We start from the raw sequence: 13,696 nt of genomic DNA on the forward strand, positions 1-13,696 counted from the left end.
GGCTCATGCCGAAAACATTTCTCTTTTAATTGTCAGCCAAGCTGAGTGAACACGTGGTTTTTCTGAAAACAAGTCCCGGTCACTAAAACTTTTATTTCTTTCTGACAATAGACAATAGTCATTTAAACTTCTGATGATATACCATATCGGATATATGTGAACCGGGAATGTGGCCACATTCCAACGGTCACTGGACGGGCCAACCTGGCGCTAGCACAAGGTCCCTATGTGTACACTAGTCCGAGTAGGGTTTGCGGCCCTATTGGGACCCGAATTCGATTAATCATTTATTGGTCAAGTATTAAAATGGCTAACATTTTTCGTGGTTCAAGGATTTAAATTCCATTGCCCCAAAATTATTAAGGGCAGTGGCCCTTTTCTTCAAATAAAAACGTGGCCCATTAAAATGAAAGGGTCCAACTTTCCTTTCCCTTCTTTTTTTTATTACAGTCCCTGGCCCAATTGCAAAATGGCCCAAATTGCAAAAGAAGGAAAAAAAAGAATGACATACTCCCCCTTTTCCTTACCACTCGTCGCTGCACCCTCTCTCTTTCTCATCCCCCAATTCAACTTCCAAAACAAACCTTCAATCGGAAAGGGGATCTAGACCGATGGAAAAGGAGCAGCGCGCCTCCCCCGTCGCCGTCCTGCGGTCGCTGCTCCGGTCGGCGTCTTTCTCACGCCGCCGGTTATCCGGTTCTCTCTCTCGCTTATTTTCTTCCGTCGCGACAGTCCACCGCCGGTCTCCGGCGAGGGACGATCGGCTTCAAGGAGATCTCTCCCTTTCTCTCGGATGCACCGCCGCTGTGGCGACAACCAATCACCGCTGCCTCTGCACCGAGACTCCGTCGCCCGTCATCTCAGCCGGCACCGTCTGCTCGGTGCCGTACTTCCCTCCTCTTAAGCTAAGCTTTCTACCTTATTCCATTCTAATATTATGATTGTAGATTCTTAGATTTTAGGGAAGATGAGCATGGGCAGATTCGACCACTGACCCTTATGCCAAAAATTTGAACTTGCATTTTACCGATTGAGAGGGATTCGCAGAGTTGAAACGAAAATTTGTATAAACAAGATGGCTTCTGCCCTTAAATTAAGGTTTCTCTGATGTGTCTTGCTTATTTTTAGTGGGGTGAGTCTCTAGCGTGTGTGTCTGTGTTGCAGAAGTGTAATGAAAGGAAAACTCCCTTATTCTAAACATGACCATTCGAAAGAGGCAGAGGGTTGTGTGCAGCAGTTAATGTTTTCTTCCTTTACTTCTATCATTTGGTGATTGTGAAGTGGTGGTGCTCTATATGCTAATATGATTCATGGTTGAGTTTGGAAGAAGGAGAAGAGGGTAGAGATTACCTCCTTACTTGCTCTGATTCTTGTCTCTATTTTCAGCCCCTCTCTCGCTCTTTTTTTCTGCCTATCTTGAAAATGATATGTGGTGGTGAAACAATTAAAACCGAGGGGCTTTATAGACCCTTCTTGTGTACTTGGAGTTTGTTAGGATTTTGGCAGAGATGCATTTTGATTCTTTGGCTCTTTGCTAACAAATTCTGGTGGTTTATGGGTATGTACTATTTTGTTCTCTTCTTGCAGTAACTCCTTTTTCCTTTGATGCTGCAGCACTTTTACCTGAATCTTGGTGTTGAATTGCAGGTGTACAACAAGGATGTGGGTTGTTAGCTGCGCTTTGCAGGCTGCCGCGGCTAAAAAAGGCTTATATTGCTCCATGGCAGCCTTCGGTTAGGGCTGGGGAGTGCAGGGGTTATTGCCATCTATCTTCCCTAATATGGCATCCCCTTGGTCCTCCTCTAAAAGGTAGTGTTGCCTCTTACCTTCACTAAATTGTTTGTTATCTTACATTTTATTCCATGCCTTCCAACTCCTTTTCGTGCGCTTCTGGCAGGAGCAGAGGCTGGCTACCGAGGCTGCCCTTCCTCGCGGTCTCGCCCTCTCGGCTTGTCTGAGATACTGGGGCCGAGACGGCCTAGTGATGAAGATCAACATAGTTGCTAGGGACCTCGAGTTGTATTAGCGTAGTGCAACTACGAATTTCTTTTAAATTTGTATGCAAAACTCGATACTAGTTGGTGTGTACTTCTTTGTAACTTATTAGCTTGAAATTCTTCATATTGTATATATTGATTTTTATCTAAGAAATAAAAATGCTCTTTCATTCTTCATCAAATTTTTAGTATTTATTTCATAATTCGAGAATCTAGGTCTCGGCTATTACATTCTACCCTCCTTAACAAAAATTTCATCCTGAAATTTTGTCTCGGTTAGGTAAAAAGCTCTGGGTATTTCTCTTTCATCTGGTCCTCAAGCTCTCACGTCGCCTCTTCGTGGTCGTGGTGTTTACATAGGACTTTTACTCTTACAATAGTTTTATTAACTCTTTTACTTTTCTGTCCAGAATTGCTTCTGACTTTTCTTCATAGCTCAAATCTGGTTCTAACACAATCTCTTCTTGGTGTACTATGTGTTTGGGGTCAAGCACATATTTCCTCAACTGTGATACATGAAACACATTGTGAACATTCCCAAAGCTTGGCGAGAGCGCTAATCTGTACGCCACAGGGCCGACTGTTTCTAGGATCTTGTAAGGTCCGATGAATCGCGGTTTAAGCTTGCCCTTGACGCCGAATCTAGTTATCCCTTTGGTTGGGAATACTTTCAGAAAGACTTTGTCTCCTGTCTTGAACTGTAAATCGGTTCTGCGAGCATCTGCGTAAGATTTCTGTCTAACTTGAACTTCTTTGATTCTCTCTCGGATCTGTCGGACAATTTCTATCATTTCTTCTACAGAGTCTGGTCCGAGAATTCTTCTCTCACCAACTTCATCCCAGTAAAACGGTGATCTACATTTCTTCCCATAGAGTGCTTCATATGGGGTCATATTTATAGTTGTCTGGTAACTTTTGTTGTAGGCAAACTCTATAAGTGGAAGTACTGGCTCCCAGCTTACTCCATGGTCGAGCACTACGGCTCTCAACATATCCTCTAATGTCTGAATCGTCCTTTCGGACTGTCCGTCCGTCTGTGGATGGAATGCTGTGCTGAAATTTAGCCGAGTGCGTAACTCCCGCTGTAGGCTTATCCAAAATCTAGAATCTCGATCCGAAGTGATCGTCACTGGTACACCATGCTGGCGCACGATTTCTTGCACATAAATCTGTGCCAATTTATCTGATCTGTAGGTGATACGAATTGGTCTGAAGTGAGCACTTTTGGTGAGGCGATCTATAATCACCCAGATGGCAGTATTTCCTCGCTGAGATTTTGGCAATCCTGTCACAAAATCCATTGCAATGTGCTCCCATTTCCATTCTAGAATCTCGAGAGATTGAAATTTCCCATAGGGTCGTAGATGTAAGGCTTACACTTGCTGGCACGCCAGACATCTTTCTACAAACGACGCTATGCTTCTCTTCATGCCATCCCACCAAAATTGTTTCTTTAAGTCCTAATACATCTTCGTACTACCAGGATGGGCAGTGTAGGGCGTTTCGTGAGCTTCACTCATGATCTCGTTCCTGAGTGCCTCATCATTGGGTACGCATAGCCTTCCTTCGCAAGTGAGGGCGTTATCCGCCTCTTCGCAGTAACTGTCCCCTTTTCCGGTCCTCACTTTGAGACGAATATTTTTTAATGCCTCATCGCGTCGCTGGGCGTTGATGATTCTGGCTGTTAAGTCTGGTTCTATGACCAAGGTGGAAATTCTGTTGTCCACCATTTCCGGGGCTCTTACTATCTCCAGTCGCATCTTGGCGAATTCACAGATAAGCTCTTCCTCTTGTGTGAGGAAAGTAGCCTCTTGGGGTGCAGTCTTTCTGCTCAAGGCATCTGCTACCACGTTGGCCTTGCCTGGGTGGTAATTTACACCACAGTCGTAGTCCTTTACTAATTCTATCCACCTGCGTTGTCTCATATTTAGATCCTTCTGCTCGCAGAGTATTTGAAACTCTTATGATCTGTGGAAATCTCATATCGAACTCCATAGAGATGATGTCTCCAAATCTTTAAAGCGTGCACCATTGCTACAAATTCCATGTCGTGCGTCGGGTAGTTCAACTCGTGCAGCCTTAGCTGGCGTGATGCATATGCAATCACCTTGCCCTTCTGCATCAGCAGGTACCCGAGTCCGACCTTTGATGCATCTGTATACACCACATAGTCGACTCCCGTCTCCGGCACGGCTAGAACTGGTGTTGTGGTCAACTTTTCCTTTAGCAGTTGGAAGCTTGCTTCACATTCTGGGGTCCAATCGACCTTAACTCCTTTCTTGAGCTGTTGAGTCATTGGCCTCGCTATCTTAGAAAACCCTTCAATAAATCGTCGGTAGTATCCTACCAGTCCTAGGAAACTCCAAATTTCATTGGGCGTCGTTGGTGACTGCCAACGTTGCACGACTTCCACTTTAGTAGGGTCCTCTCAGATCCCTTCCGCTGTCACTATGTGTCCAAGGAAGTTCACCTCGTTAAGCCAGAACTCACACTTGCTAAACTTAGCATAGAGCTTCTCGACTCTTAGCTTCTCTAAAGTAGTCCTCAAGTGCTCCTCGTGCTTCTTCTCGTTCTTCGAGTAAATGAGCACATAGTCTATAAAAACTAGGATGAACTTGTCCATCTGTGGGTGGAATACGCGGTTCATTAGGTCCATGAACACGACTGGGGCATTTGTAAGCCCAAAAGGCATTACAGTAAACTCGAAATGGCCATATCTGGTGCGAAACACGGTCTTAGATATATCGTCTTGTCGAGCTCTCAGCTGATGATAACTCGATCTCAAGTCCATCTTCGAGAAGACTCCAGCTCCTTGCAGCTGATCGAAAAGATCGTTGATTCTCGGTAAAGGGTACTTGTTGTTAAGGGTTAACTTGTTCAGCTCTCGACAGTCGATACACCTTCTCAAGGTGCCATCCTTCTTCTTTACGAATAGCACTGGTGCGTCCCTGTAACATCCCAAAAATTTGTGATGTTTATTTAATAAGTTGATTTGAAATTTCAATTATGAAACTTTTGTTTCTATGCGATTAAGTGAATTATGTGAAATAATTGTCGTGGGTGATGTGGAATGAAGTGGTTGATATTTTTATATTTTCCAATGTGGGGAAATAATTTAATAGGATCATGCATATATTTTTCCGAGCCAATTCATTGGAATTTTCGGCCCTTCCTAATTTTTGGAAATAGTATTACATTTCTTGGATTTAATTAATTGTTTTGGGATATTTATCCAAATTAAATCCAAACCAAATTATCCCTAATTTGTACAACATGGAATCCGAACTCTAACCTATTCTTTTGGAGTTTTCGAAAAATCCCCTATTTAATAGGAGGATGAATTATTTTTCCTTGATTTAATTGGTGCCTTATTGATTCGCTTCTTTTTAATTAAATCCAATTAAATCATGTCACATTTTCACCCAAATTAAATTAAGAGTTGAATTATTCCTTGTGGCTAATTAAGCCAATTTTCGGCCCCCCTCTATTTTGTAGAGGAAATTATAATTGTTACCTAATTTATGAGAGTCTTTTCCTATAAAGAAACTACCAAATTTAAATCCTATTCTATTTAATTGAGGATTTAAATAATTTTCTTATGCATACTCCTTGAATTTTCGGCCCCCTCATTATTTTTCCTACTTGGAGATTTAATTTATTTTGTTCCCTTGTTTTATGGAATATTCATTGTTTTATTTCCTAAATTGTGAATCTATTTCTCTCCAAGTAAATACCAAATAATTCCTTGTTAATTCCCAGCCATAAATTTCAAAAGTTATGCCTTCTTTTTAATTGTGGGATTTTAATTATTGGCCTCTATTTTATTCCTCCACAATTAATTAATTTTGTAGGATTAAACCTAGGACTATATAATCACCTAAACTAAACCCTAGCCCCCATTCCCTCAAAATTTTCGCCACTCTCCTCTCTCCCTCTCTCTCTCTCTCACACGCCTCTCCTCTTCCACACACATTCTCTCCAAAAATCATCCATTCAATCCTTGTTCTTGCATCCGTTGAAGTTAATTTTCAAGAGTCTCCGACGAATCGCATCAATTCTTATTTCTACCGATTCGTTTTCATCAAGAAAGGTATATTTGATTCACTTTCCCTCAATCTTTTCATATAATCCTTGTTCTTGAACCCTACATGCATATAGTGAGTGTAGGAATGATAGATCGTAAAATTAATCGGTGAGAAAGTGTGTTTGCATGAGAACTTTGATAATTATGCGATTTTGATTGAGTTTATGTGAAGTTTGATTTGAATCTTCAGTGAATGATGTGAGTTTATGTGCAAACATGATTATGAGAACCTTTTTGAGCATGATTTTGTGTTATAAGCATGAAAAATTGTATTTGGATGATTGAGGAAGAAACCCTAATTTCGAATTTGTGAGCCTGAAATCTGTGACGTTCGAACAGCAGTTTCTGATGTGTAATTGACCTATCAAACGATCGAATTTTGATGTGAAAACTTTACTGAGTAAATTTCAAGGTGTTTTCTATGTCTCATGTGAATTTCAGCCCTTTTTGTCAAAAAATGCATTTTTAATAAATATTTGAAGTTGACTGCGCAATTCTGCCAGAAACTTATGTTCTCGCCCAGAAAGTTTCGTATTCTGTTTGACCGACCAAATGACCTTCGTTTGATGTGATTCTTAAACTAAATGAAAATTTGAAGTGTATTCTGAGTCTTGTAAAAATTTCAGCCTCATTGGATATTGGATGAATTTATGGTGAATTTTTCAAATGAACTGCGCAATGCTGCCAGAATTTTTATGTTCCGACCAGAGAGTTGTATAAATGTTTTGACTGACCAAATGCCATGATTTGAGTGTGAAACTTTAACTGAATGAACTTGAATGTGTCTACTGTGTTGTGACCAAATTTTAGCTTCATATGAGGTCGGATGAAGTTTTGGTGATTTTTACAAACCAACCGCGCAGTTCTGCCAGTTTTGTTGTTATGTGAAAATATCACTTGTTGCTAAGTTTGATGAACTATATGATGCATGTATGATTTGGGAAAGTATCCTATGACGTGATTATGTGTGACACGTTGAGAAGTATTATGGCATGTTTTTCCTTATGTCGATGAATGATGTGATGAGTAATTTAAGGGAAACGATAAAAAGGAACAATAGGACATGCATGATAACATAAGTTTATGGAAAGCTGATTGTGTTGTAATTGGCAAGGGTGATTGAGTATACGTGAGCTCGAGGAACGAGAGTTTCATAAGTTGGAATTGTGTTGTTAAGCAATCGAGGTGGACTTTCTTTTCAAACCTTTTTATTTTCCGAAAATACGATGTGGTGTTATAAGGGTGGTTTAACTTGTTATGTCATGCCATGTTATTTTTTTGTGAGATTGTTGCCTGATGCCTAGTTCGTCTGAGCTTGCTCCGTTAGGTTATATGGTTGTGTTGTGAAACGAATTCGGGTCTGAGTAGGGCCGTAAACCTTATCAGGCTGTGTACACTGGTGGGATCGTGAGCCGTCCTTGCTAGTCGGCTGGTCTCGTGGGCGAATAGTGTGGCCACATTTTCGTCGCACTGTGATATGATGATTGTGATTGATGGAATGATGTGAAAAGTGGGGAGATAAATTGTCTGGCTAGACTTGAAATGTTTTTGTGTTCTCGTGATATTTCTTACTACATATAAAACTCGAGATCACTGGTATGGATGACATAACTAATATAAAATGTTTTCAGCATGAGCCCATTGAGTACAACAAGTACTCAGCCCTGCATATTATTTTTCTTATGTGCAGGTTGAGCGGGATGTTGCGGAGGATGTTGAGTTGGCCTTAGGATGCGTTGTGTCTTTATACATAGGCGTTATCCTTGACTCTCTTTAAACCTTATTTCCGCTGCTATGTTTTTTTGAACTATGTTTCACTACTTTAATCTTTTCCGTACTATGTTTGAGTATGTTTTGGTTGTGTTAGGCTTGAAATGAGTATTTACAATGTTACTTGAAAATGATGTCTCCCGCTCCTTAAACTAAATGTTTTCTTAGGAGTTGATTGAGTTTTAATATTTATTGTTTGTCCGCTGCTTCTTTTAAAAGTGTTTATCATAAGTCGTTTTTATTTAATAGTAAAATTATAACTTTAAGCTTCTTTAAAACAAAAAAAAAAAGTTTTTCATCCTTTAAGTTAATTAAGTTTTCATAAAAGGCTATCCTTGCATGTTGTATCACGATCGCCGCGTTTGTAGTACCCCTAGTATGGGCGGTCGTGACAGTCCCACGGCGATACACTGGGTCGGATGAAACCCAGGTCTAGTAGTTTTTTGTAACTGTATCTTGAGTTCTTCCAACTCCTTAAGTGCCATGCTGTAAGGCGCCTTCGACAATCCTTTTTAACCTTCTTGTACACGCAGCTTTCATTCGGGCACTTTTCGAATCCAAACTTCTGAACAGTTTGGTCGAAAAACTGGTTCACGATCTAGATGCTTGGTTGAGACCATAAATAGCCTTCTTAAGCTTCCAAACCATGTGTTCCTTGCCCTTCACGGCATATCCCTCGGGTTGTTCCATGTTGATGGTCTCCTCAAAACTACCATTCAAGAATGCAGTCTTAACGTCCATCTGCCATACATCCTAATCTATGTAAGCTGCTATAGACAAAAGTATATGGATTGATTTGAGCATGACCATAGGGGAGAAAATCTCATCGAAATCGATACCTTCCTTTTGGGTATATCCCTTGGCCACTAGTCTATCTTTAAAGACTTTAACTCGTCCATCGGGTCCACGTTTATGTTTGTAAATCCACTTGCTCCCAATGGCAGTACAACCTTCAGGTAGGACTAGCAAGTCGTATACGTCTTTTTTTATCATCAATTGTAGTTCTAAATCCATTGCATTTACCCAATGACAATGATCAGTATCCTCTACATAATTCCAGGGATCTAATACATTGTTGTCTGAGGTGTGATTCGAAGATTCCCCCAAACCAACGTATCTATCGGGTTCATGTGAAACCCTCCCACCGTGACGCGATACTACAATACTTGGAGAAGAAGTTGAAGTTACTGGTGTAGTTTGTATGTTTGGTACTTGTTCTAGGTTAATGGAACTTGTGACTGAAGTTAGCGCATCTAGAGCCACTTTCTCTAGTGAAGTTAACTCATCTAGAGCCACTTCACTACTGGGTCTATGATTCATAACCAAATCTTCCTCTAAGAAAGTCGCGTGAGTACTGACAATCACTTTCTTATCTCGGAGACTAACTTCTACTCATCAGCTGTGAGAACGATGTCCAAATTTTGTTTCCATTCTTTGTAATTTTGGCTTCGAGTTTGTTTTCTTTAAGAATTGCAGAAAGAGGATTGAATGACATTTTAACGGTTTAGTTTGCACTACAAAACAGAAGATTTAACTATTTGTCATAACAATGCTCATGTGCTGCTAACAAAATCAAGCTATCTCATGAATTCTGTGTGAACATCTGAAACTCGTAGTTTCTTAGGATTTTTGTCCCCACATAATGGTTGGCGATAATATTAGAAACCACATTCTAGTTCATATTATTTATATTTGAGAAGTCTGCCCTCATGAACTTACTGTTTCGTAGGATTATTGTCCCCACATAATGGGTGGTGATGGGGTACGAACTAAACAACTAAACCCTAATGGCGAGCCCAATAGCCCAAAACCCAAGAAAGAGTATCAGTTCGGCACGACCAAAGAGTTCAGTTCGGTTCGGCACAACCAAAGAGTTCGGTCGCAGCCTACAGCTCGGTAAAAGCCAACCAATCAAGCTCTACTCTCAGATCGGCAAAAGAACCAATCAAGCTCTACTCTCAGATCGGCAAAAGCTGATCGGCAAAGTTCAGCAGTTCGGTCTCAGTATTCGACCGAACAAGGAGATAGTGGACCCATGCAGGACCTCCACGACCTCCACTACACCCACGATCTATCTAGTGGTATGAAGCAGTTGTCAACCTGCAAGCCACGATCTTGGTTCAAATGTATAAATAGAACTTAGATCAGATAGACAAGGGTTAAGCTCTCTAGATATCGAATCTCATATAGCAAGTCAGTATTGTAAGCTGTAATCCAGATCAAGCAATACAAATTTGCCCTCCTTTCTTCCCGTGGACGTAGATTTACCTCAGTAAATCGAACCACGTAACTTTCTGTGTCGTGATCTATATTTATTACCTGCATTTATTACCATCAAAAATTCGCCAATCATCACTGGCGCCGTCTGTGGGAACATGAGAACCAAATCTGTGATAAAAGCGAGTTTTTGATCCTCTTCCACCAAAAAAATGCATACCATATCACATAATACCCGTGCTTCCGTCCGTGATAACCATGAGGAAGCTAGTCCAGCCCGTCGGTCTGGAAAACAGCCTCGTGAGAAATCTTTCTCCAGTCCTCACGGTGAAGGAACAAGCCACTCCAGAAGTCGTCGCACCGAGTCTTCCCAGCAGCCCGATTTGAACGAGGCTGTCAAGTTGTTTTTGGCCGAGAAGCAGGATGAATTCTTAACATTCCTGCAAACAGGCCAAAAGCCGGAGACGAAAACGGCGGATTCTCCCTCTCCATCCAGACATGAAAGTCACTACCGCAGTAGTGTCGCATCTCCCCGGAGAAAGAATCCTCACCACCGACATGTTCCTCTTCCTCCCCGTTACCGGAATCACAGGAGAACTCCATCTCCACCATACCGAAGAGATGTCGGGTTCGCCATGTATGGAGCGCTGAAGACTCCATTCTCGGATGATATCACCCGAACTCCGTTGCCGCAGAATTACCGAACTCCGTCAATGACTTATGACGGGTTAGTGGATCCTCATGATTTCTTGGGACGCTATCAGTATAATATGGCGAACCAAGGTCTCAATGAGGTTCACATGTGTAAGCTGTTTCCCGAGCTGCTCATCGGGAACGCAAGGAGGTGGTTTGATAGCCTCCCTCAAGGCAGCATTAGATCTTACAGAGATCTAATGGATGCTTTTCATAGGAGATTCTTCCAGAAAGCGGAAGCCCGAATCACTTCGGCTCAGCTGCTTTCTATTCGTCAAGGTCGCGATGAAAAAATTAGCGACTTCATGACGAGGTTCCACAAGGAATGCCTACAAGTAGATGATCTCAATGATCTACTTGTCATTTCGGCATTCCAAAATGGAATACTGCCAGGAGCTCTCTACAGGAAGCTCGTTGAATGCAGTCCGCAAACAGCTCAAGAGATGTGGGACATTGCGGACCAGTTTTCTCGTGCCGATGAGGCAGACCGTCGAAAACGGTCTTTAGACAGCTCATCTAGAGGAGACAAAAAGAAGCCCGATCATAGCGATCAGAGGCTTCCTCGCCGAACTCTTTTTGAAAGAATTCAAAGGGCACCGGTACAAGGCAGATTGGGACCACGTCTCGATCTTGAGAAACCGCCCGCTCAGTTCGTACCATTGAACAAGTCGAGAGCGGAAATTTTCGAACTGCATTCCGATATGTTCGAAAAGCCAAAGCGGATGACGAAATCGGCCGCGCGCCGAAGTCAGGATAATTATTGCTCCTTCCATCAAGACCACGGTCACGATACCGAGGAGTGCCGACATTTGGCTGCAGGTATTGATGTTCTTGTGAAAGCAGGGACGTTAAAAAAATACCAAAGCAAGCAGCCGAAAAAGAACAAGAAGCAGAGAGGTGCGAACTGCGCTCCTCAGGATCCGAAAAGGCAACAGGATCCCGAAGACGATGACGAGCCGCAATATGATGGAGTAATCCAGACTATTGACGCTCTCCCAGCCGGGAAGACTAAATCGTCCCTGAAGTCAGAGCGCAGAGGCTTCAATCGAGAGGAGCCAACGCATAAAAGGCTGAAGCAGGACGAAGTGATTACATTTTCAGATGCCGATCCCGTCCCGGCCATCTCTCCTCATCAAGACGCCATTGTCATTCAAGCCGGAGTGGCAAACAAACTGATCCACAGAGTGTTCGTGGATACAGGAGCGTCAGTTAGCATTCTTTTTAAAGAATGTTTCGATAAACTGGAAGTGGATCCAGCTCGGCTCAGTCCGGCTCCGCTTCCTCTGAAAAGTTTCGCCCAGGAGGACACCCGCCCTGAAGGTATTATCAGCCTTCCGATTACGGTGGGAAGAGCGCCTACAAGCTCCAGTACGATGATCGAGTTCTTTGTGGTAAAAGCTCGGTCCCCGTACAACATTATACTGGGAAGAGACTGGCTCAACACAGTTCGGGCCATTTGCTCTACTTATCACCTCACCATCAAGATCCCCACTAAAGGAGGGATAGCGGTCATCCGAGGTGATCAAAAGAGAGCAAAAGAGTGTTTGCAGATTGCGCTTAAAAGTGCCGAGCAATCAGATCGGCACCATCAAGCATAGCAATCACAGCAGCCGGAGTCAGAGGCAGGCGAAATGACCGAAGTCACACCGGAGCCGAACTCGATGGAAGTTCGGTTATATGAAGATGATCCATCCAGAACGGTGAAGATCGGTTTCGCGGGAACACCTCTACTCCGGGAAAAGACCATCCAGCTCCTCAAAGAGTACAAAGACGTCTTTGCGTGGTCGCCGTTGGACATGACCGGAGTGCCCCCCGAGGTAATTACACATCGGTTAAATATTGATCCTTCAGTCCGGCCTATAAAACAGAAGCAAAGACTCTTTGCGGCAGAAAGAAGTCAAGTCATCCATGACGAAGTCCGCCAATTACTGAAAGCGGATGTGTTATTTGAAGTGAAATATCCTTCTTGGGTGGCCAACCCTGTGATGATCAAGAAAAAAGAGGGAGGATGGCGGATGTGCATAGATTTTACCGATCTAAACAAGCACTGTCCTAAAGATTGCTATCCCCTTCCGAACATAGATAAAAAAGTAGAAGCTTTGATAGGCTTCGAAATTTTTTGTTTTCTTGATTTATACAAAGGATATCACCAAGTTTTAATGGATGAGAGTGATGCTTCAAAAACGGCTTTCATTACTGACTTCGGCATTTTTGCTTACAAAAAGATGCCATTCGGTTTAAAGAATGCCGGAGCCACATATCAAAGGATGGTTGACAAGCTATTTCGGCACCTAATCGGAAAAGAGGTTGAAGTGTATGTTGACGACATAGTCGTTAAAAGCAGAAGCACTTCGGAGTACGAAGACAATCTCAAGTCCACTCTCGACGTGCTCCGAAAAGTCAACCTCAAACTCAATCCCCAAAAATGTACCTTTTTGGTAGATTCGGGAAAGTTTCTAGGTTGTTGGGTTTCAAAGGAAGGACTCAAGGCAAATCCGCTAAAAGTTCAAGTTGTTCAGAACATGGCAACGCCGAAGTCCATACATGATGTGCAAAGGCTAACTGGATGTCTAGCCGCACTGAATAGATTCCTTTCCCAAGCAGCCGAAAAGCAAATGCCGTTCTTCAATGTGTTGAAGAAGGCACCAAAGTTTGAGTGGGGAGTCGAGCAGAAAAAGGCTTTTGACGAGCTCAAAAGTTATTTAGCCGAGCTTCCTATTCTCTCTGCTCCAACAGATGCCGAAGTGATATTCTTATACTTAGCGGCATCAGATCAAACCATTAGCGCGGTGCTTGTACGAGAAGAAGGCCTAAAGCAGCTTCCCATCTACTTTACAAGCCGAGCATTAAGAGGTCCAGAAACAAGGTATCAACCTCTGGAAAAAATTGCTCTGGCATTAGTAAATGCAGCAAGGAGACTGCGGCCATATTTCTA

General features: G+C 42.5%; 1 protein-coding gene across 1 annotated transcript; it reads left to right on the forward strand.

Moving 5' to 3' along the window:
- Positions 1 to 499: 499 nt before the first annotated feature.
- On the forward strand, positions 500 to 2,179 carry LOC121745109. The gene is made up of 3 exons (XM_042138892.1): positions 500 to 1,558; positions 1,648 to 1,809; positions 1,898 to 2,179. Exons 1-3 carry the CDS (start codon positions 1,423 to 1,425, stop codon positions 2,005 to 2,007), a joined length of 408 nt encoding a protein of 135 aa, XP_041994826.1. The 5' UTR covers positions 500 to 1,422; the 3' UTR covers positions 2,008 to 2,179.
- The last annotated feature ends 11,517 nt before the right edge of the window (positions 2,180 to 13,696 follow it).

This window comes from Salvia splendens, chromosome 8, assembly GCF_004379255.2.
Source record: "Salvia splendens isolate huo1 chromosome 8, SspV2, whole genome shotgun sequence".
Classification (NCBI taxonomy): domain Eukaryota; kingdom Viridiplantae; phylum Streptophyta; class Magnoliopsida; order Lamiales; family Lamiaceae; genus Salvia; species Salvia splendens.

Bases quoted from the DNA above. Each gene is read 5' to 3' on its own strand.
- LOC121745109 (XM_042138892.1), top strand. From the start codon at position 1,423: ATGATATGTGGTGGTGAAACAATTAAAACCGAGGGGCTTTATAGACCC. The intron at 1,559-1,647 runs GTATGTACTATT...GTTGAATTGCAG, and splicing joins CAAATTCTGGTGGTTTATGG to GTGTACAACAAGGATGTGGG. The intron at 1,810-1,897 runs GTAGTGTTGCCT...CGCTTCTGGCAG, and splicing joins CCTTGGTCCTCCTCTAAAAG to GAGCAGAGGCTGGCTACCGA.